The 23,047-nt window shown below is 47.0% G+C and overlaps 3 protein-coding genes across 4 annotated transcripts; 1 reads left to right on the top strand and 2 right to left on the bottom strand.

Annotated features, from left to right (window-relative positions):
- Positions 1-921: 921 nt before the first annotated feature.
- Positions 922-6,784, bottom strand: lzts3b (leucine zipper, putative tumor suppressor family member 3b). Its single transcript, XM_062544199.1, has 8 exons — positions 6,769-6,784; positions 4,484-5,133; positions 4,027-4,105; positions 3,909-3,966; positions 3,228-3,645; positions 2,558-2,878; positions 2,049-2,279; positions 922-1,659 (listed from the first exon to the last, which is right to left on the bottom strand). The coding sequence occupies exons 1-8, from the start codon at positions 6,782-6,784 to the stop codon at positions 922-924; spliced, it is 2,511 nt and encodes an 836-aa protein (XP_062400183.1).
- Positions 6,785-8,582: 1,798 nt separating this feature from the next.
- sprb (sepiapterin reductase b) lies at positions 8,583-10,043 on the bottom strand. Its single transcript, XM_062544198.1, has 3 exons — positions 9,695-10,043; positions 9,185-9,475; positions 8,583-8,773 (listed from the first exon to the last, which is right to left on the bottom strand). The coding sequence occupies exons 1-3, from the start codon at positions 10,041-10,043 to the stop codon at positions 8,583-8,585; spliced, it is 831 nt and encodes a 276-aa protein (XP_062400182.1).
- A 2,374-nt stretch (positions 10,044-12,417) lies between these two features.
- smyd1b (SET and MYND domain containing 1b) lies at positions 12,418-23,045 on the top strand. Of its 2 annotated transcripts, XM_062544122.1 has the most exons (10): positions 12,418-12,669; positions 14,607-14,783; positions 15,099-15,312; positions 15,537-15,667; positions 16,547-16,585; positions 18,100-18,295; positions 19,964-20,056; positions 21,362-21,525; positions 21,744-21,912; positions 22,094-23,045. In XM_062544122.1, the coding sequence occupies exons 1-10, from the start codon at positions 12,548-12,550 to the stop codon at positions 22,247-22,249; spliced, it is 1,461 nt and encodes a 486-aa protein (XP_062400106.1). In that variant the 5' UTR covers positions 12,418-12,547; the 3' UTR covers positions 22,250-23,045. The 2 variants fall into 2 exon arrangements, with proteins under 2 accessions (XP_062400106.1, XP_062400108.1); XM_062544124.1 differs by lacking the exon at positions 16,547-16,585.
- The last annotated feature ends 2 nt before the right edge of the window (positions 23,046-23,047 follow it).

Below are 23,047 nucleotides of genomic sequence, written 5' to 3'. Positions count from 1 at the left end.
ACCCCACCTGAGTCCTAGTGCACTGCCAAATACTGTACCTCACATACAGTAGTATTGACACATTACCCAGCACTTCAAAAGGAACTCAAAACTTATTGCATTACATGTGACCACAATGCAATACAAAAATAGAAGCCTACACAGGCAGACATACTCAATTCTTGCTTTGCATTCATGTGCACTTCAGCTTGATATGTTTATCAGCATGAAATTTAATATTAGCATTTTTGGTTTCAAACATTATTTTGAATGAATTGTACCAATTACTATGTCAAATTGTGTTGCCAACTTGCCTGATAAGTTATGCTTCTAGTCAACAAGTTTTTGTTCCTTTGAAAGTGCAGAGAGATGCATAGATTGTCTGCAACATCCACCCAACAGACAAACCGATGCATCTGCTTCAGATGAGGCAGACAGAGATTAGGTTCAGAACCATAGTAATCTTTTAACACTACCTCTAAGGGTAAAATATCAAACACATGATTCACAGAAAAGTAAAACACAGCGAGCTAGTGCAAACCAATCACATCGGCAGAATGCTCACATAGTTAAACTGAGAATCACAAAGGTGTTTTCAGAGTGAAAAGCATCTGTCTGTTGTATGTTCTTCAGTCACATTTTAATTCTTAACCACTGTTTCTCTTTTGGAATTCTGTTTCTTCGTTTTTTGTTATCATGTGTGTGTGTGTGTGTGTGTGTGTGTGTGTGTGTGTGTGTGTGTGTGTGTGAGGGAGAAAGTGACAGAAAGAAAGGAATGGGAGTTTTGATTAAGCCAAAGGTTTTTAAAAATGTCACTTCTCTCAAGAGATCAGCACATTATGTCCTGTAAGAGCGTGTGGGGCTGAGGGCTCCTGGGCCTTGTCTGCTGGCTATCTCTTGACAGAGGGCAACCCTCACTAGCCCACTCCCCCACTCTCTCACTCAAATCTCTGTGGACTCGATCCGCTCCAGCCTGGAGGGCCCGGGCCAGGGTGGAGCCAGCTGGTGGAGTGAGGGGGGCAGCTTGAGCTCCTCAGGGGTGGGGAGGGAGGGAGGTGGGGAGAGAGGCAGCAGGGGGGGCTGCAGGATGGTGGGCGGCGTGAGGGCAGTGGTGGTGGTGGTGGTGGTGGTGGGCGGGGGTGATCCGGGCGACGGGCAGGGCGAGGAGGAGGACGAGGAGGCCAGTCTCTGGCCCAGCTGGCCCACGCGGCGCTCCAGCGCCTGGTTCTTCTGCAGCGTCTCCACGTAGCTGAGCTGCAGCTGCGCCTGGTACTTGAGCACGCGCTCCTTCTCGTCGTGCCACACGTGGCGCTCCTGGGCGAAGGTGAGCGCCTGGCGCTCGCGCTGCTGCCGCTCGGCGCGCAGCTCCTCCTGCAGCCGCTCCAGCTGCCGCCGCAGGTCGCCCGCCTCGCGCCGCTGCGCCTTGGCCTCGTCGCTCTGCAGGCTCAGCAGCGCCTCGGACGGCGGCAGCGACAGCGGCAGCGCCGGGTGGGACGAGAGCGGCATCAGGCTGCCGTCCGACGGGTTCCGGCAGGGCAGGCTGGCCCAGTGGCCCGAGGACAGGCTCCCTCCTCCCGACTCGTGGCCGTGCCCATGGCCGTGACTCCTCTCCCCCAGAGCCCGACGGAGCCCCAGCACCTCGGCCTCAAACACCAGCAGCTTATCTCTCAACATGGACACCTACAACGGGACCACAAGGCCCTACTTTAGCACTGCATAAGGAGAATGTATAAAAGGGCATTCACACCAGGGACAATAACTGTAATGATAACGGCAAAAAAGAATTGCTGTAGCTAATAACAATGACATTGTCCACATATAAACTACAACAATAAATACTGTACATGAGGGATGATGTTGTTGGAAATCATTTTCAAGAGTGATTTTGAGAATGATATAAAGCTGGTGTGACCGCCCTTAAAACACATAATTCTACTCTGCTTTGACATTTTTTTAAGCAATGTGTGAAGGGCAAGAATAAAAACAAATTGTTGTGTCACTATGTGCATAATATGAGTGTGTGTGTGTGTGTGTATGACGGTGTCTGTGACAGTGTCTCCTATCCTCACCTCAGCCAAAGTTCTCTGCAGCTCGGCCTCACAGCGTTTGAGCTCCAGGCTCTTGCAGTTGTAGGACTCCTTGAGGCCCAGGATGGCCTCCTCCTGGTGCTTGAGCTGGGCCGTCAGCTCCTTCAGCTGCCCCCGGAGCGACAGCATCTCGCTGGCCCGCTGCGTCACCTCGCCCTGGCTCTCACGGAGCTGCTGCTTCAGCAGCGAGATCTCACCCACCTTCTGACACACCTGCACAGGCCCAGATGGAGCGGGATGCAGGTGAGGAGGATGGAGATAGATAGATAGATAGATAGATAGATAGATACATTATTGATCCCCAAGGGGAAATTCAAGATGGAATGGACAGAGGAACATACAGTAAGGGGTTGTTCTTCACATGGAATCACAGAATGTCACTGTCTTCACACTTACTGTACACCTCCACCTAGCCTGTAGGTGAGCTGGAGGGAGACTGTGCACTGACTATAAAGGTGAGGCTAATCAAAGGGCCTCCCGGTCGGCCTCACCTCCCACTTGGTCTCCTCCAGGCGCGGCAGGATGTCGGCCTGCTCCTTCCTGTAGTCCAGGCACTTGCGCTCCAGCTCCTGGCGCTGGGCCATGAGCGCGGCCATCTCGTCCTGCAGGCGGGCCTTGTCCTGCTGCAGCCGCGTCACGTGGCCCTGGAGCGCCTGCTGGGAGCGCTGGGCGCGCCGCGTCACCTGCTGCAGCCGCACGGCGTAGTTCTGCCGCAGCTCCTCCATCTCGCGCTCCCACACGCGCTGCTTCTCCTCAAACACCTGCACCATGGCCGCCTCGCTCTGCTCCAGGTTGCGCCGCATGTGCAGCACCTGGGAGGGGACGCCACGCACGGGGAGAGAGGAGGACAGAGAAAGAAATGAAGGCAGAATAGAAGGAAAGAAAGAGGAGAGAGTGAAAGAGGTAGCAGGAGCATATGGAGGGAAAGAGAAGATAAAGAGGGGAGGAAGAAAGTGAGGAAGAGAGTCTCAATCCTCTCTGTGTGCAGTCTCAGAGAAGCTCCAGTGACTCACAGAGATCAGACATCCTACTGCCTAACTAAGTCAATCCTATAGCATCCTATACGACTGTGTGGTCACAGAGCGCACATACAGTAGACGTGGGACAGACAGAAATGCCCAAGAGCAGACAACAGCCACCCACTCTACGGACTGATCGTACCTCTTGCTCCTTCTCCCAGAGGCGGTCCTCCAGGTCCTGGATGATGTCGTCGGAGGACGGGGAGGGGCGGACCGTGGCGGGGATGTCCACTTGGTGACAGAGCCGCGGATAAGACGAGGAGCTCTTCCCGGACGAGGAGCGTCCGCTGTCCGAGGCGCTGAGGCCCAGGCCGTTCTGGTAGGCGGGCTTGTCCCCCGTGGCCCCCCCGGCCGTGTTGGTGCCCACGCTAGTGCTGGCGGCGGGTGCGGCGCTGGTGCCCAGCCGGTTGAGGTGGCTGGTGGAGGCACTGAGGGGCCCGAGGGCGGCTGGGCCTGAGCTGCTGTAGGTGGGCAGGCTGCTCAGGGAGTTGCTGCCCGAGTCCGACATGCCGCTCTGCCCTCCGCCGCCCGCGCCGTTCCCGTCGGTGTCTCCCGGAGGGCTGGAGAGAGTTTTAGAGTTTTAAATAGTTCTCTCTGAGCGTGACTCATGAGCCACATCAAACGCTCGCGTAGGAGAAAGAACACAGTCACATCCCACAACTCTCACTCTCTACGCATGACAGTCAAGGCTCGCACTTGTCCCCTGATATGAGCAAACAGGAGGATTTATATAATGTGTGTGTGAGAGATGATTAAATCAAAAGACAGAATTAGCATCTGCATTATGTGAAAGCAGATGACAGAATGAGCATGTGTGGTTTACCTGTCCAGCTCTCGGAGAGGCTGTGGGATGTTGGAGCTGTCTCCTCCTCCTGCTCTCCCTCCAGCAGATCTCCCTCCTCCACCTCCTCCACCTCCTCCACCTCCTCCACCAGCCTGACCCACCAGGTTCTGCATGGAGTGGAAGCTCTTGGGCACCACAGGCTTGAAGGCAGAGGGGCGCACCAAGGCTGAGCTATTCTGAAACAGAACACACACAGGTCAGACACAAAGATACATAGATAGAGAGAAAAAGGCTGAGAGGCAGAACAACAGGCGAGTGAGGGATAACTCAAGGCACTAATGTTTACAAGATGAGTTACACAGGAAAAACCCACCACAACATCAATCCTACAAGTTCAAATTGAGATGGAATTGTTTTATTTTGGTTATTGCACTGTAATAAAGATCACATTAAGCCATGTATGCCACGTTCATCTTTGTGTGATATAAACAACATGTCATGTAAACAACTGTGTGGTAAGTATGAACTCTGAATAATTCAGCCTGTAGGTCTACTAAATGTCCCTGGGCAACATTCATCAGCTGACTCATCTCATTCTCCTGTCCCAGTGTTACCTTTTCCCGCACGTGCTCCAGTTTCCCCGACACAGGCAGGAGTTTGGGGGGCGTCTTCTCTGCTTTGGGCTTGGGCTTGAGTTTGGGTTTGGGGTTGTTGGCAGCAGCCATGGCAGCAGCTGCAGCGGCGGCGGCCCCGGCCATAGCTTTGGCTTTGCTGGCCTCTCGGCTCTGCTGCTGATGGCCGGTCACCATGCGCACGCGCTGGGCCGTCTTCTCGTGACTGGCGGCGGCGGCCACCACGTTCCCGCACAGGTCGAGCGCCAGCACGCCCCGGTGGACCTCGCGGAAGGCACGCTCGGCACGCTCGGCACGCTCGGTGGGCGGCGAGGTGAGCACGCTGGACGACTCCATGCTGGTGGTGGGCGGAGGTCGGTCGGAGGTGGCGCTGCTGCTGCGCCCGTCGCTGGAGCCCCCCTCCGTGCCCACCTCCGTGCCCTCCGACATGGGGTGGATGAGGGAGGGCAGGAGCGGAGGCGGTACGCGCTCGGCACTGTGACTGCGGCGGGGCAGGTGGTGGGGCGCCATGCGGGGCAGCGTGGTCCTAGTGCCAACACTCTTCATGGCAAACTCCTGCTCGCCCGCAACTCCACTGCCAACGCTTCCCATGGCCACACCAGAGGGAGGAGGGGAGGGGAGAGGGCTCCTTGCTGTGGCAATGGGAATCACTCTGCACCTGACACCAGGGGGACCTCCAGGCGGCTCACGCCACAACTAGCGCTGAGGCTAGCACTGCAGCCTATCAACACACACACTACAGGGGAGGAAGGCCACAGAGACACAGAAACAATGTTAGCATAGGGAAGGACTGGGGTACAAAACAGCATACTACATGTTTCTGGTATAATCAAAGTATACCTTTGTAATTTAAGTGTTGTTTCAGGGCTAGGCCTACATACTTAAAGACAGAAAGCAAAGATGTAAGAAATAGCACAGAAATATGCATGTAGCATTATGTAATATTACTGTATGTGTGCAATGTGTGTGTGTGTGTGTGTGTGTGTGTGTGTGTGTGTGTGTGTGTTTGGAGAGCAATAAAGTGTTTCGATTTGTGTTTGGGCTTGTGCGTACATGTGATTTATAGAGCTGTGTTGAGAAATAACATTCTCTCTCTCGCTCTGTCAGTGTGTGTGTGCGTGTGTGTGTGTGTGTGTGTGTGTGTGTGTGTGTGTGTGTGTGTGCGCGCGTGTGTGTGCGTGTGTGTGTGTGTGTGTGTGTGTGTGTGTTTGCTGCAGCTGCAGAGTGCAGTTCTGGACCCTGCAGTACTGAATGACTGCATCAAAACTACGCTGTGGACTTGAAGTCCACTATTTTGGTCCTCTCATAGTGTGTCCTAGTTACTTACATTAATCACCACTCCCCTTAAATCAGTGGAAGAGCCACACTCTCACGTAGGTTCCACACCAACAGCCACTTGTAGAACAGTGAGTTTACACCCCCAATCATTTGAAATAAAAAGAGGCCAAGTCTTGGAGCGCAGAAGACAAACAGGCAACCATTAGACATCAGGTTGATTCTCATCAGGCAAGCCCCTCTGCAGAACATCTTGTAGCCTACATCCTCAACTTGTTCCACTTTGTCATGTGGAACCATTTCTAGCTGACCTACAAATCTCAACACAAACTCTTGAATTCAAACTACCAATAAGGAACACAATACACACTCTGCAACCATTACACTCAATGATGTAACAACTAGCCTACCTTAAATCTCCCTCTCTCACACACGTACACGCGCGCGCCGCGTGCACACAGCCAAAATGATGGCAGTTCTATATTGCCATGAGACGCCGATGGTAACAATGACTACACGAGCCTATATGTCTGGTCTAGTGAGCAGTGAAGAGACGTGCTCGTTTTGTCTTTCTCTCGATAGCATTATATAACACAACAGTATACATCACTTCGCCGTGTTCGGTGCCTCTCCAACCGAGAGAGAGCACGGCTAAAGACATCCTTCACAACCGCCAACCGCCAGCTCCCCAGAGCTGTCTCTATCGCTTCCACATATCCTTACTTCCAGTCGGCTGAATAACAGCAACGGAGCGTCTCCTTACCCTCCTCCTCGCTTCTCTCTACCTTACAGACCAACGACAGCGCTGACACAGGCATAGCCTCCACTCTAGTCGCGATTCATTGTCTCCATGTCGTTGTGGAGGGGAGCTCTTTACTTAGACTACAGCGCATACACAACCAAGACGCAACGAACGGTGTGATGAAACGGATGAGGAGAATCTAGAACGAGTAACATTAGGCTGCAGAGGCTATCTACTTGAGAGCTAGTACCATTCTCCTTCACCATTGCCTCATACTTACTGTCCACAGCAGCACAAAGACCGCTTTGGATGCGCAAATTCGTCCTTGTTTCACTGACAGCTTTTTCATTCGGCGCCTGCTGCACTCCGTGGTCCAGTGTGATAGCTTGGGTTGTAGTGTGGATGGCCAGCCCTCTATAGGCTACTCGCACCTTCGAGGCGGCAGTAGGATGATGGCAGCATCAGCGGATGCGTGTATCAGCTGGTTCATACACACCCACCTCCGCCACGCCTCTCTGCCACACGCTAGAAACGCCCCCTTAGATCTCCCATGGATGGAGCCTGCGCCAGAGGGATGCTGTCCAAGTGTACACCGACTTAGATGATTTTTAATCTATTGAAATCCTGACAGAGGAATAAGTCTCACCCCATAGTCAGATCTCATAGGCCTAGCCCTAGGCTATAGGCTAAGTGTAGCCTAGGCTACCACCTGTGGTCCCTCCACTGTTGTCTAGTGATGATTACCTAAATTACCTCTCATGGAAATGACCTTTAGCAATTCTCTAGCTAAATTCAAATAGAATTTCATTCATTCAAGCATATTAATAATGAATGTGACTTCTAATATTGGCGTCTTGACTATTAATTCTGTAGCTTTGATGAAATAAAAATAATTGATATAGGATCTGATCCAACATTCTAGAAATCTTACAGAATGTCCTGTAATTTGGCATCGCCTACACAGAGACGGTTGAGAAAGGTTCTAAGAGTTCTAAAGGATCTTTGGCCTACACTAGACTTTTCCTCCATGGTTAGTTCGTAGCCTAGTCTTGAATAGAACAAACCCTCTGTCTGTCCCCACCTGAGCATATTCATGTCTGTAAATGTTATCTCACATATTATATATGTTTTAAATGTAAATGAACACATCATTTGACATTTGTCTTCCTGTGCATGTTTCCAGAGCTCTGCGGTCCTGACTTGCATTCATTCACAAATTTACTGGTGACAGGAACATGGTGGAGTTGCCATGGAAACACCCTTCCATCAAATGCAAAGCTTGGGTTTGTGTCATGTGACTGACTAGAGATGTAGACCTATTCCTGTTTCACATGCAGTTGTAATACTATGAAGCCTATATTTCGGTGTAGCCTTTGGACGTGCATTAACTGTGTGTGTGTGTGTGTGTGTGTGTGTGTGTGTGTGTGTGTGTGTGTGTGTGTGTGTGTGTGTGTGTGTTTGTCAGACAGAAAGAGAAGTGAAGAGGACAATGTAAGCAAGTGAAGAAAAAGAGGTGTGTGAAATAATGAAAAGTATTTATTTATGATTTAAGGTACAGAGATACCAACACCAATAGAGATATGTAATATAGTTCAAATGGTAAACTGTAAATACCATTTCATAGTCACGCAAGATTTGCCTGTGAATGATCTGCTAGGCTACTTATATAAACCATATCCCCTCTACAACCCAGCAAACCACTGGATCCCGACACCAGATGTCTCTGGAACTGTTCTAGGCTAGTCTAAATGTGACACGTTCATAGATCCTCTGAATCCTGGCTCCTTATAGCTTCAACTGACACTGAGTGATGATCCACCCTCTAGTGGAGGATCTGTGTTAATTCATCTGACAATGAACATATCTGGAGGGAGACATCTGCAACTGAGGTAAAAATGAGCAATACAGTATCACAATACTCACTGCCCTATAGTTCTATAACTCTTGAGAAAGTATATCCAGTCATCATAACACTCTCCGGTCTTGCAGTACAAGCTTGGAAATGTTTTTTTCTCTGTACCAAAGGTAGTGTATGAAAAGCAAGACGCTAATGCAGAGCAGGTGTCACAGCTCGTAGTAGTCCACGTGTGCTCCAGAGGGGAAGTCGTCGTCCAGCAGCAGCCTCAGGAGCTTGGCGCCGGACTCCTGGCAGCTCAGCAGTTGGCCGCGTCTAAACATGGAGCAGAGGGAGCGCCGCAGCTCCGCGTCCCCTGACCAGTAGCGTGCCTGGACCTGCATGTCTGTGTCCAGCGGACCTGGGAGACAAGAGTGGACACTGAGAGGAGTGGCCATGCTTGTTTGGGTTTGGGTTTCAAGTTGAACTATATGCATATTGCAGTGTAGTGTATGCGTAGTGTGTTACTGTAATCATATTTGATATTTTTCATTCACATGAATGTCTGTTTATGTCATACTGGATTGAATTACATTCAACAAAGTGACATACTCTTTGGCTACTGAGTTGTATTATTTCAAAGAACTTGACGTAAAATCAATGCCTTGGCTACAAGACTGGAAGGATAGCTGGATAAATCTGGCATCTGGATTTCCATTTCTGCGTGTGGAGAGATTTTATCCATGTTGTACAAGATTTTAAGAAAATATACTGAATTAGTATACAGGATTCACCTGTACTGTATATGACACCTTCATATCAGGCTCCTTACCTGGGGAGTAGTTCAGCACCTTCATATCAGGCTCCTCCTCGGCCAGCACGCGGAACATCATGTCGCGGGCGGCCTTGCCCGTGCAGTAGAGGACCCAGGAGGGGAGCGCCCGCTGGGCACACAGGGAGCTGAGGTTCACCACAGTCCGCCGCAGGCCCTGGCGCCGTGGAAACGCCTGCAGCAGGCTAGCCGTCAGGCCGAGGGCGGAGCTCACGTTGAGTGACAGGTAGCTATCCACCTCCAAGAGGTCTGTGAAGCTCTGAGTGAAACGGGAGACGTCCCCCAGGGAGCCTGAGACAGACAGAGCGAGAGAGAGACAGACAGGAGGAGAAGAGAAAAGGAAACGTCAGACAGGAGGCAAACAGGAGGAGACAGGGAGCTGAGGAGCTGGCCATCACTCTGACGCTGAGTGGAATGAAACGTGATGACATGTTCCTAAAGAATATTTTAAAGAGATTTTCTTCTTGAAGCTGCCTCAATATTGTGATAACCAGGTTCCATCTCTCTCACCAGCATTGTTGATCAGCAACATGTGATCGATGTCCGAGCGTGCAGCCTCTTTTGCCGTCCTCACTGTGTGGTCCACCCCCTCCTGCGTACTCAGGTCGGCCCTCACGCAGCACACAGCCAGCCCCGCCATGTCTACCCCGGAGTCCGCTATCTCCTTCTGCACCTCCTGGAGGGGCTCCTCAGAGCGGGCTACCAGCAGCAGCGCAGAGCCTGGCCGGACCAGGCCGGACACCTGAAGGGCCAGCATACGTCCGTATCCCCGCGACGCTCCGGTGATGATGCACAGGACCTGGCCGAGGTCCCGGTTTGGCCCGCCAAAGAGCTCAGCTATTCCACAGGTGCACTCCATGCTGGGGTGGAAGCCTTAGTGCCCAGGCTATGGAGAGACATCCCTTTTATGACGAGGACAACATTCTCTGAAAGCAGAATGCGGGGAGAATATGGCTGATTTGCCATGCAAGAGGTTAGAGTGGCTTAGACAAGCCTGTTAGAGGAGCTCAGATGAGGTCTGGAGCCTGACGGTCTATCTTAACTTAGATCAGAGCCTTTGCATTGGTTAAGGCGCTGGATGGGGATAAGAACAGACTCTGAACTTATAGGGAAAAGCAAAGTTTTGCACTTCCGTTTATTATGTCATGAACACAGACTTTGTCAAGGTAGGTACTGTACATCTGGGGTGGTCTTATCCAACAAGCCGACAGATTTTATGGCCCTTCAGCCAGCGAGTGGCTCACTGAATCACATGTTTCCAGATCTACAGTAGATAGCCAAAAACAAATGACTACCTTGTGTTACATTGATGTTCTTGGATCCAAAGCACTGGAAATGTGAAATGTTCATAACATGTCCCCTTTAAGACTGATTTGACTTTCCCAGGTCCTTGTCTTTTCTAATGAACTCTGTGAACACCTCTTGATTGTTTCATGAAGACACAGGTCCTCGATTATGTTTAGAATTATATTATCTTTAAATGACTTGGTTAGGAAAACAAATGTTTAGGGCTCCTTTCATGTAAGTGGTGGTGGTTATTATCAGGTGGTGTGTTCTAATAGATGACCTGGGCGTGAACATCTGGAGATAGTAAGAGTAAGATGGTCATGCTGAGTGGGAGGTCAGAAATAGCAGCACTCTGAAATCGTGTTCAACCATGATGTTTTTGTCTTCAATTTTGCATTCTCATTCATGGTCAGCAGAAAAAATATCACTGAAACAACTTACAGTCTATGGTTACAGCACACCTAGCCATGCCAGGCAACAGATAGCCTGGTTGAGTTGTCATTCCATTCATGACCTTACCACGCTTACAGTAATACAGTCATCACACTGTAAAAGAGCGACCCAAGCTCAACCTGAGTCTTGTGCTGTCTATACTTTGTTAGCCTGGCAGCACGCCCTCCCAGTGACGTAACACCTTCGGCGTTGCTGTCGCTGGTCTGGTCAACTGCTGATCGGGAAGGATTTCTGAATACCCCAAATCTGCGGAACTGCCCCCTTTGGTCGAGAACCAATCAACTTTGAGCAGCTCCAACGGCTCTGGGTAGAGGCGTGTTCAAGGTTCAAGGCAGAGGAAAGAGTGTTGTTATTGGTTTAAACTCGGCAAACCGCTTTCTGACATCGACCAGTAGCAAATCGAGGCACTTAAAGGAGGCGGGTCAACCAAGCGCTTGGAGAAACCGTGTAGCACAGGCTCTTGGTCAGACTAAAGTCTCGCAGAGCCTTTCAAGTCGATGTCAATCAGGCTAATACTTTGTTTGAACGTGTTCACAGTTTGGATGTGGTGGTAACTATGCTGTGTCCAAATTGCACCTATGCCATATACTGTATTTTCAGTATGCAGTGTATTACTGTGATCATATTGTAACATGTAAGATCACACATGTCTGCTCATATGGGATTACATTCAACAAAGTAACATACTCTTAAGATACTGACTTGTATTATTTCAAAACTTGATGTAGGCCTTATGTCTTTCAAGAGAGGAAGTGCTAATTAACAAATACCTGTGACATAAACACAGTGTTGGTCAAATGTAGGATAATCAGACTAAAGGGCTGTTTCAGTTCTTCAGTATGGAGAGCTTGTATCCAAGCTAGTTGTACACGATTTAGAGTCAAATGAGATTTGTTTGAAATCAAACTGATTTCTTCAGATGCCTGAATATATCATCAACCCACAAAAAAGTCAACAAACTATTTAAAAAAGAAAAAAAAAAGAAAGATCAGCAACAAACAACAACAATCTCTTGTCTCCTGTCTCCAGTCTAGGAACACCTAGAAACACCTAGAAACAGAAACTTTGCCAAATAGATTAATGAGCAGGAGACGTTCAGGGGGGAACAGTGAGAAAGTGCCAGAAGACTTGAGCACTGTCCCACGTGTTGCCAGGTGGCCACAGCTGTCAGATGTCTCCGCCCCTCACATTTGATGAGCAGGTCCAGCTGATACACAGAAATAGCTTTAGGGCTCCAAAGTGGCAAGTTCCAATTTTGAAACAAAACATATCCCTGCTTTGGTAAAAAAAATAATATAAAACAGTAAGCAGGCTAGGGAAACCCTGTGACAGTGTAGAAGTGAGCCCATTAGTGATCTCAGTTTGTATTCACATGAGTAGGGATCACCCCAAAACTCCCCCACCCCCCTGTGAGTGCCCACAATGGTACAGCTCAAGAGAGGGGTCTATTTTAGTGTGTGGTAGTGGTGATGGAATGCACAGTTGCTCCTATCAAGGGTTTAGAGCTGAGGACAGGATTGGCCAGAGGGACACAAGAAGTGCTTCGTTCTTCATTCATTCATTCACTCACTCACTTTGCCGGGGTTCTCTGTCCACATCTGAGATTGGACCACTGGAGAGATCATGGACAACGTGGAGGTGTTTAACCCACCTGGAAAGGGCCGAGGCCTCAGGGCCGCACAGGAACTATGGGCTGGAGACGTGCTCTTCGTAGAGGCCAGCTTTTCAGCCGTCGTGTTTGACAGGTATGACAAAGGCCAGGCACCGTAGAGACACATGGCATGTTGGCATGGACTGTGTGAGCTCAAGTGAAGTACAGAAAAGGAAAAAGCACTCATATCATGTCCTAAAGGACCACAATGGGAGTTTTATATATATATATATATATATATATATATTCCTTGGCATCAATATTCAACGGCATTTAGCACCAAGATGGTAAAAGGTTGTCAAAAATGACATGGGTCAGGATATACCCGAATGTTACATAGTGCAATGCTTTCTGGGCACACATTTTCGATGTCAGAGACTTCATTCTTCATATTTTTCACATTAAGTCAGTGTAAAGTTTAAAACCATTAAGGTAAAAGCACTGCATTGGAGCTGAAATTAGCATTTTGAAATGAAAAATCGGTGAAAATCTTTTAAATGAGTATTAGAGCAAACACCATCTTCGCTAACTTTCCTCAGTTGTCTTTCACAAGGAGTGGGACATTTTGTTTAGCATTTTTCAATCTCATTTTGACATTGGGTTTGGAACTGAAGTTGTCCTTGCCTGCTGTATCATCTGAACACTTGGCTGTCTCTTGGCCACTGCAGGCCAAGCAATTGCTTGTTAATGTAGTGAGAGATAGCTGATCTGGTAAAGTGTGGGAGAGGACATGGCGTTAATGCCTCTCTGGACCACATCAGATCAGTTTAGACTTGTCCATGACAGGCGTCCACAGGAAGGTCACTAGTTATGGGTGAAATGGACAGATCACTATCTGAGCATCACATGGTGAACAAGTTCTTTACCCTCTTACCCTGTTCTACGACTAGATTTCGGGCATCCCACTCTGAAATGTAACATGATCTAAAGGTACCACAGCAATTCAACAGGGCTTATGACTTGGGATCATTTCAGTTTGAGTAATGTCCAACACATTTTGGACAGCTCTGCGTTAGTTGTTCTTGCATTTGTTCCAGTTTTAAAATGGTTTTAACACTGGGTCCAGCAAACTCAGCAATTGGTCAACTCTTCCCACAACACTGTTCATTTCCTGTGTCTGGGATTTGCAAGATGCAGCTCATTTGATCTCTCATTAGGCAAGTGTTTCATGTTGTGTTTCTATGAGTACAGTAGAGTGAAATCCAAATGGTATACAGTAGCATGGCCCAGCCTGCTTTGTTGGAGTCTACGTGATGTCTAGAGTGCCTTAAATAAACATGGCATCATGCATGTTATATAACAGAGTATAATACATACCTGGCTTTGAGAGCAATGGAAAGATATAAACACAGAGGGCCAGAAGAGATGCCAGAGATTGGTGATCAGATTTAGAGTCGCTGTAAGATAGGAGTGTTGGGTGTCTTAAACAGTCTTGAGGTCATTAAAGCTTCCCAAGAAAATAAGACTTGGACAAACACAACAAAGTTATATCTTTGAGTACAGGTGATGTGAGAAAATAGAAAGCATGGTGCTCTGTATGCCTGTGTGCTCTGTGTGACTCAAATTAGATACAGTGGAAAATATATCACTGTGTGCAGCAGTGATACTTTGGATTTAAATGAAGCTTTAAGTTTACTGTCGGCATGTACTGCAGTAAACTTCACTTTAATTATGATATGACATCATTATGACTCCATTACGACGGTTTTTTTTTTTTTTTACAACTGTTCACACACAAAACTCTATTTTTAAAAATGGTACACAAAACCCACAGTTACTCTCACAAAATGTGGGGCGCAGTTGGGCATGAAGGCATTCATAGACCCTGTTTTACAAGATGTGTTTTAGAAAATTGTCGCTGACACTAACACTGAGAATTAGTATGGTTTTGCAGATTTGGTGTGGGTTGATGTTCAGAAAACTCATTGTGTATAAGCAGTTGAAAAAAACTGTATTGCTATAACTTGCATTGTCTCAATCCTCTTTGTCCCTGAGCGCTAATGTGTTCTCTTTGTCTTTGTCATCACCCAGTATGGCCGCAAATGTGTGTCACAGCTGCTTCCGTCGGCAACAGAAGCTGCACCGGTGCGGCTCGTGTAAGTTCGCTCAATACTGCGACCGCACCTGCCAGAGAGCAGGCTGGGACGAGCACAAGCTGGAGTGTCCCGCCATCAAGGCCTACGACAAGGTGCCCAACGAGAGCATACGGTAAGGGCAGGAGCCTGCGCAGGCCTCAACACAGAGCAAAGGACACGTTTCCATTCGGTCTGTGCACACTCAGACACGGAGATAGATGGAGCCTTTTTCCATGAACAATGTAATGTGTTCTTAATAATGTTGTAAGTGAACAACATTTATTTGTTCCTTTCTTTTAACAATCAGGATTAGAGTCCAAGTTTGCAAAAAGTAAAAAAGTGACGATGCAAATATCACTGATTAATATTCAACATGCATAGTACACATACCTTTTATTTTAATTGAATTTTGAGATTGAGGACCATATTGTGTGTTGTTGTGCATCAGGCTTGCTGCCCGTATCTTCTGGAGGCTGGATAAGGAGGGAAGCGTTGTGTCTGACCATCAGCTGACCACCATAGAGGAGCTGGAGGACCACGTCTCAGACTTGCCTGAGGACGACCTCAAGCAGCTCAAGATTGATATTCACAACTTCCTGGACTATTGGCCACGCAACAGCAAGCCACATAACGTGGACAGCATCTCCCACATTCTAGGAGTGGTAAGACTTCAGTCACCTGTCTGTGTGCTCCTATCGCTCATTCCCTCACTATACATCCATAAATAACATATAAAAACTATAGATGAATATTGTATTTTTCATCAAACATGTTTGTGTATCAAAAACACGAAGAGAAATCAGATTGTGCCCATTATGACAATTCCTTTTACTGAAATAGTGAGAACATCTGTCATGTGTTACATTCATTCTTATTCTTATCTAAGATAAACTGCAATGGCTTCACCGTCAGTGACCAGAGGGGGTTGCAAGCAGTAGGAGTCGGCCTCTTCCCCAACCTCTGCCTGGTCAATCACGACTGCTGGCCCAACTGCACGGTTATCCTCAACCATGGCAAGTGAGTACCACCCTTCACTGGGAACTTAACTGTGTCTGGCATTCCAAGGACGTATGCAGATAGTGTGGGTGGAACGTCTGGTGTGGGGGGGTGGGGGGGAAATCACTAGTTGTTGAAAGTTTTGAGTCGACCTGAACAGTAGAAAATGAAAAAGACTGTTCTAATGGCTAATATAAACAGAATTAACAGATTGTATTAGTTAAGGTAAGGCTATCAGCTGTCAGCTGGCAGCTGTCGTATAAATGGCCCATGCTGACTGTCATTATGTTACGTAAGACTGATGGCGCCATCTCCTCTGATAAGCCTATGATGTTTTAGCCCACTTATCATCAAAATAGTGCCCCACTGTGGATGTTTCTGAGGATTTATGACATAATCTCTGCTTCACAGCTGACCAGATGACAAAAATATCTGTTTCTTTCTTTTCCACAATCACTGGTTAGTTCAGCTGTTACTCTGCTAGTGGAGGATTATTGCATCATTTCGAATATTAACATTTCTCAGTCAAAGTGAAAATGAAAATACAACCTTTCTGTGCTCCAGGGCACAAGAATATAAAAACAACCATTGCAAAAAGAGTCAGTTGTGGCAAAGTCACCATAAACTATAGCAACCAGGTTGACAAACAACGTCTGTCTTCGCTCTTTTAGCACATTACAAGACATTGTATATCCCCTCATTGTAAAGAGTGTGGATTCTCACAGCATGCTGGTGTCCCTCAGTCAGAGCTGTGAGGTGGGGTGAGGTGAGGTGGGGTGAGGTGAGGTGGGGTGAGGTGGGGTGAGGTGGGGGAGTGCTGGGACAGCCGCAGCTGAGGGAGATAAACTGGTGTGTTTCAACTGTATAAAGAAAAAAAACAACTGTTGTTTTGTTTTTCAGTCAGTCGGCTGTGAACAAAATGTTTCACTCCTACAGGAGGTGGGTCAGTCTAGAGCAAGCAGTCCTTTTCCTCACATGGAGCACTCCTTGTAAACTCTGTCCATTTGTCTCTGTCTCCATCATTCGTCGTCCTACCACCCCTCTCTCACAATCACCTACGCGAGCACAATTAACCCACTACTGGCTCAGGAGGACCCTTTCACAACGCACACACGTCCCGCCCATTCCATTACACTGCTATCTCCCAGGTGATTCCATTGGACACTCCTGCAGTTCCCAATTCTGTGTAACACATCCTGCTGCTCTGATTCAACCAATCACAGACTTCCTTAGTCCTTTGATTGGTTGACAGAAATAAACAAGGATGTAGCAATAGCCTGATATAACGGCGGAACTAAGGAAGTGCTGTATGGTAGTGCTGTGATGGAACAGTCTGGGTCTCACTTGATTAATGCCTAGTTAGTAAGTCTCTCTCTGTCCTAAATGCTCATCAAGTTCTTCACCTACTCTAATCCCCTCATGTGACTCCATGGATTTTGCCATGTTTGGTTCTCATACGGTCCTGTTTTCGACAGTATGCAGCGTGTGGCAAAATGTTGCATGTTCATCTCAGTACCGTAGGCAGTTTTAATTAGAATAATAAAAAAGGCCTGTCGACTGGCCTTCTCTCCTTTACTCTCCCTCTGTCTTTCTCGCTCACTCACTCCACTTCATCATGTGTGTATCAAGTTCCTGGCAAAATGGGTGTGAAATATACAGTTGGGTTGAAATGAAGGCCATAGCATTGTGTTATTTACACCACAGGTTTTATGTGTTGACTTTTAGTCCTTTTTACAATGCTGAGAATGACTGAGTTCTGAAAAGCCAAATCAATCGACTGTCCTTTTCACAGAGTTCTCTCACTGTTACTATTTCAATTATACTGTAAAACATGCAGTGCGGTGCTCACTGAAATGAATCAGGCATGTTAGAATGCATTGAAAGCAGTGTTGCAGTGTACTCAAAGAATGCATTGAAATTAAATCAATGAGTTTGGGTGCTATCTAGGACAATAGTGCCTATGGCAAGCTAGTCTGATAATCTATGATAAAAAGATGGACAAAATCATTTTTCTTTTAACAAGTTTTTACTTTATGTAATGATGTGTTCTTTAAGTGGTATAATTATTTACAAAATCCTTATGTTTAATATCATTAACATCACACAGCATTTTTCATACTATAAGTTGAATCACAGAATACTAAAAACTAAAAGTAGACTAATCACATCAATCTCTGCTTGTTGAGAATTCTGGTTGCTGACGGTTGAATGCAGTAATACCCATATAATTACAGGGGTTCAGTTCAGAGGAATGCATTGCTATCTAATTCATTGATTTGTGAGATGTCATGGCTTTTCATGTTGGATCTAGAGATGAGGAATGAGTCTTATTCTCTATAAGAGTCCTATTCTTTATCTATCATCTAACACCTGAACTGAGGTCAGTCATACCCAACCCAGTCCGCCCTGTCTTCTGTGGCGGTGTTCATAGCGAGTTGTGTTTCTGTGCGTAGAGTGGAGCTGAGGGCTCTGGGCAACGTTAAAGCGGGAGATGAGATCACCATCTCCTACGTGGACTACCTGAACCTGTCTCAGGAGCGGAAACAGCTGCTCAAGGAGCAGTACTTCTTCGACTGTACGTGTGAGCACTGCACCAACCACACCAAAGACGACCTCAAGATGGCAGGCAGGGTGGTGGACGACGTCAAGGTGAGAGTGAGCTTCATGTGTGAGCTTCACCTTTTGATATCACTTGCAAAAATACTAAAGGATACTGCAGAGGGATAGGGATTTTTGCTTATTCCTGGGAAATTGTTTTGATTGAGTTGTATACTGTGTATATGGAAAAGGACACTACACACACACACACACACACACACACACACACACACACACACAGAGAGAGAGAGAGAGAAAGAAAGAGAGACAGTCACAGACATACACAAAGAGACACAGTCACACACACACACACACACACACACACACACACACACACATACACAGCAGGAGAGACACAGACACACACGCACACACACACATGCATACACGCACACACCCCCACACACACACACACACACACACACACACACACACACACACACACACCCCAAACCCTGGGAGCCAGCTCCGTGGTGGGGCTATAGGAGAGCCTGAGGTGAATGAGGAGAGCGTGCTGTCAGCACCCTGTTATCTGCAGCGCTGGAGGTCAGCACCGGGGTCTTTGTGCCGCGCTAATTTTAGCAGAGGGCCACACTCGCTCCAGGGAACAGCTGATTCTTCTGATGATGGAGGAATCCCAGGCTTTTGTGTGTGTGTGTGTGTGTGTGTGTGCGCGTGTGTGTGTGTGTGTGTGTGTGTGTGCGCACGCGTGTGTGTGTGTGTGTGTGTGTGTGTGTGTGTGTGTGTGCGCGCACGCGTGTGTGTGTGTGTGTGTGTGTGTGTGTGTGTGTGTGTGTGTGTGTGTGTGTGTGTGCGCGCACGCGTGTGTGTGTGTGTGTGTGTGTGTGTGTGTGCGTGTGTGTGTGTGTGTATGATGGAAACTGAACATAAGATATTAACCTTCTGAGGACAATATTTTCTGTCAGCAAACACATACAATGGCACAAATCCCTCAGCCAAGGGTGAGGAAGTGTTGCGCCTGCTGGTGAGAGGAGACAGACGTAAAGCTGAGAGAGGACGCAGAGGCACAGTCGGCCTGAGACACTGCAGCATTTATCACAGTCGCCAGCCTTGTGCATTCTGACAGCGTCGCTGCTGTTATTTTTAGTCCCGTCAGGCTCTTCTGAGAACACCTAAAGCACAAGGTGTAGTGGCTTGTTTTGGAAGTAATGCTGAAGTGATGCTGTTGCTGTAAGATAGTGTGGACTAAAATAGCAAATACAGATACATTCATTCTGCACACACACACACACAATGCTTGCACATGTGGTGATTGCTGTAACTAAGATTGAAAGACAGTTTGCTTTACATCGACTGTACATGAATGCAGACATATATGAACTACACAAAGGGAATTGTGGAATTAGGTATCCAAGATAATAATGGCTAATGTATCAGTCTGATACTAGACAGGAACTGTTCTGGTCTCATTACTGTATATCTGACTCTTCTGCTTAACTCTCTTATTACTGTTATGACTGATTTAACTGCTAGAGTGATAACTTGGTTTTGCACTGCTCCGACTCCGGCAGTTTAATTTGGTTTGATCAGACATCACAGTAGTATGGGGTCAGAGGGTAAATATGATGATGTGTATGCCACATAATAGGTGAGGCAGTGTTGTGCAGTGATAATTGTCTGACAGTGTGATGTAGGCTGATGTTGACGTGACTGTGAACTGATCTGAAGTCAGCTATGCTGTATGGGTTGTGCCTGTAGGTCCCTGATGAGCAGGTGAAGGAGATGACAACGTATAGCTTTGACATGCTGAAGAAGATGGAGAAAGCGCGCGTGGATGGCAATTACCATGAGGTACACCTGCTCTTTAGGGTGCACAAAAACACTTAGATGCTTTGCGTCACATCCAAGGACATCTCAGAATACGTCCATCTCAGTCCCTTGGACATCTCTGGAACTGCAGTAAAAATAAAAAAGGCAATAATCAGGTCATATTCAGTATTAGTTATTCAGTGTTACTGTTAGTCAAATTAGCATACAAAGTTGACTAGATGTGTTGTGTCCATATACTTAAGTTTACTTTTTCCAAACATGGTTGCTCATGAAATCTAACAAAAAATAAATTGATGTAGTTGGATTAAAATGGATCCAAGTAAAGTTCACCAGAAGAGTAGGGTGAGATAAGGTAAATTGGGACACTTTTTGGTAGATCACAAATAAAACTATTTAAAATGCCAAACAGGGTGAAAGTGAAGACTTTTATCACTTCATATGAGTCTTAGCAACATTTCTGTGCAGAAAATATGCTTCCAAATATAATATTTTTAAAGATATTAACCTTCAAAGACCACAAGACACCATACCTCAGACCAAGAAAGTGTTCAGGTAAAATGGGACACTCGGTCAGGTAAAATGGGACAGTCAGTTTAGAATTGAAAAATGTGCAACAAATTGTAGAATAATGACAATGTTTATTTGTATTTTTTAATCATTTAATGATAGTGTTCAGATGTGTGTGTGTGTGGGTGCGTGTGTGCACAAGCACAAGCGTGCAAGTGTGTGTAAGTGTGTGTGAGTGTATGGGCCTACTTTGAGTGTGAAAAGGCTAATATGCGGCTAATATGCTAACACCTTAACGCTAATGGCAAATGTAATGTAAAAGTGTCCCATTTTAGCTGATTTTTTTGTCCCAATTTGCCTGATGCACACCAAAGTCACTAAAATTCATTTTCCTTAAAAAGTAAAGGACATAGCCCAAAAGTTTTGATATTAATTTAAACCTCTCATGAAATAGCATACATTTCATGAGAATTTTGTATAATATTGTTTTTGTTTCAACTACAATATCCTTATGATCATTAAGACAGAATCGGCTTGCCATGGGGCTTTCCTTGCAATTATTGGGTCCACTGATGTTTTTAATCTTGGCACCTCCCATTTCTGATACTTTAGACCAATCAAAATGATTTTATTTGGTAAAGGACATATGTAGTGACAATATAATGACATGTTTTCTGATTGGCAGCTAATATTTAAAGAGATAAAGGTCTAAAACCAACTTTGTCCCATTTTACCTGATGTCCCAATTTACCTTATCTCACCCTACCTTTGTGTGTTCTTAACCCAACCTCAACCCTACCTGTGTTGTCTGCTGGTCAGGTGGTCAAGATTTGCCGTGAGTGTCTGGAGAAGGTAGAGCCCGTTCTGGGCGACACACACATCTACCAGCTGCGGATGTGGAGCACCATCAGTGAGGTGCTGTCCTACCTGCAGTACTTCTACGAGGCCGCCACCTTCGCTCGCAAAATGGTGGAGGGATACCAGTGAGTGCCCCACCCTCCACACTAGCACTAACTCACGGGCCTTCAGTTCAGCTCCATGTGTCCATCCTGCCATCCAGTTGCATGACTATATTCCATAGATCCACTCACCCCGACTCCATAAGCTTGATGCAGTCAACACAATGTAACCCTAATGTTATATCCTATGATGAGGCTGTGCAAAAATATTTCCCTTTAAAAGTCTTTTATTTTCTCCACAGGAAGCTGTACCACCCAAACAATGCAGCCCTGGGCATGGCCACCATGAGGGCAGGGGTCACCCACTGGCAGTCAGGGCTCATTGAGGTCGGCCATGGCATGATCTGCAAGGCCTACTCCATCCTGTTGATCACACACGGCCCCACACACCCCATTACCAAAGACCTGGAGGTACGCTTCAGTCATAGGACAAAACAGCGCTTGCTTGACACCTTTGTATCTTAATTTGTCATTGAGCTCTGAGCATTGTCATGGTGTGTTGTCCCAATAACATCTTTTATTGAAAATGCGAGTGTTGGATGACTTTTGTTTTGGAGAGTAGATTTACGTTGTGTCTGTGTTGCTACTGTAGGCTATGCGGCAGCAGACGGAGATGGAGCTGCGCATGTTCAACCAGAACGAGTATGTGTACCACCAGATGCGTGAGGCCGCACTCAAGAACCAGCCCATGAGCATGCAGACGGAACCGGTGGTAGAGGGCATCAAGAACCTGTTCCGCAGGAAATGAGAACACCTGTCCATCCACCCACCCCTACACACACACACACACAAACACACACACACACACACACACACACACGCACACACACACACACACACACACATGTTCAAACACACAGGACAGACCAATTAACCACGAGTGGGCAGAGCTATCCCCATCTCTGCTATAGCTGTGGCCTGTTTAATGAGGAGGCCAGCAGGGGAAGAGCCCCAGCTGACCAGAGAGCTCCAGATGTGGGCAGCAGCACTGGGGCAGCCATCCTGACCCGCTCCCATGGACCGTCCTCCATCACCGGGAGAGTCAATGAGGCTCTTAATGACTCACTGTGTCACACATACAGAAAACACAGGCTCTGTCACTGAAGTGTAAAGCCCAATTCATACCAAAGATTCCCGACGCGACGAGACTGAGTTGCAGCGGTGTGAATTAGAAGTTGCACGACGTTGCACGCCGTCGCAAGCCGTCGCAGAGCATTAAACATGTTGAGTTGCAGTTGCAAGGTTTTAGAACGTCGCGGCTCGTCGGGAATCTTTGGTCTGAACCCTACTTAAGTCATGGACTTCTTCTCTGATGTCTCCTACTATCATTTATAGCAGCTACATTATTTATTAGGATATAGATTTTTGACATTTAAATTTGCTCTTTAAATGTAGATGATTCCATTTTCTGTAGGTCAGGTGTGCAAGAGTAACTTTGTTCACTGCAGACACATTCTTCAAACTAGTACACATTTGACAGTCACAAATTCGTAGTGATTTTTTTTAATTGATTTCCAACTAATAAAATCTCAAAACAACCGGAATG

This window comes from Sardina pilchardus, chromosome 8 (genome assembly GCF_963854185.1).
Source record: "Sardina pilchardus chromosome 8, fSarPil1.1, whole genome shotgun sequence".
Classification (NCBI taxonomy): Eukaryota; Metazoa; Chordata; class Actinopteri; order Clupeiformes; family Clupeidae; genus Sardina; species Sardina pilchardus.
This window is presented reverse-complemented; position numbering and strand designations above follow the sequence as displayed.

Excerpts from the sequence above, each read along its gene's own strand:
- lzts3b (XM_062544199.1), bottom strand. Across the intron at positions 2,879-3,227 it reads TCTGGGAGAAGGAGCAAGAG|GTGCTGCACATGCGGCGCAA; the intron begins GTACGATCAGTC and ends GTCCCCTCCCAG. Across the intron at positions 1,660-2,048 it reads TGCAGAGAACTTTGGCTGAG|GTGTCCATGTTGAGAGATAA; the intron begins GTGAGGATAGGA and ends GTCCCGTTGTAG.
- sprb (XM_062544198.1), bottom strand. The coding sequence starts at position 10,043 with ATGGAGTGCACCTGTGGAATAGCTGAGCTCTTTGGCGGGCCAAACCGG. Across the intron at positions 9,476-9,694 it reads GTTGCTGATCAACAATGCTG|GCTCCCTGGGGGACGTCTCC; the intron begins GTGAGAGAGATG and ends TGTCTGTCTCAG. Across the intron at positions 8,774-9,184 it reads GGTGCTGAACTACTCCCCAG|GTCCGCTGGACACAGACATG; the intron begins GTAAGGAGCCTG and ends CTTGTCTCCCAG.
- smyd1b (XM_062544122.1), top strand. The coding sequence starts at position 12,548 with ATGGACAACGTGGAGGTGTTTAACCCACCTGGAAAGGGCCGAGGCCTC. Across the intron at positions 12,670-14,606 it reads TCAGCCGTCGTGTTTGACAG|TATGGCCGCAAATGTGTGTC; the intron begins GTATGACAAAGG and ends GTCATCACCCAG. Across the intron at positions 14,784-15,098 it reads GTGCCCAACGAGAGCATACG|GCTTGCTGCCCGTATCTTCT; the intron begins GTAAGGGCAGGA and ends GTTGTGCATCAG.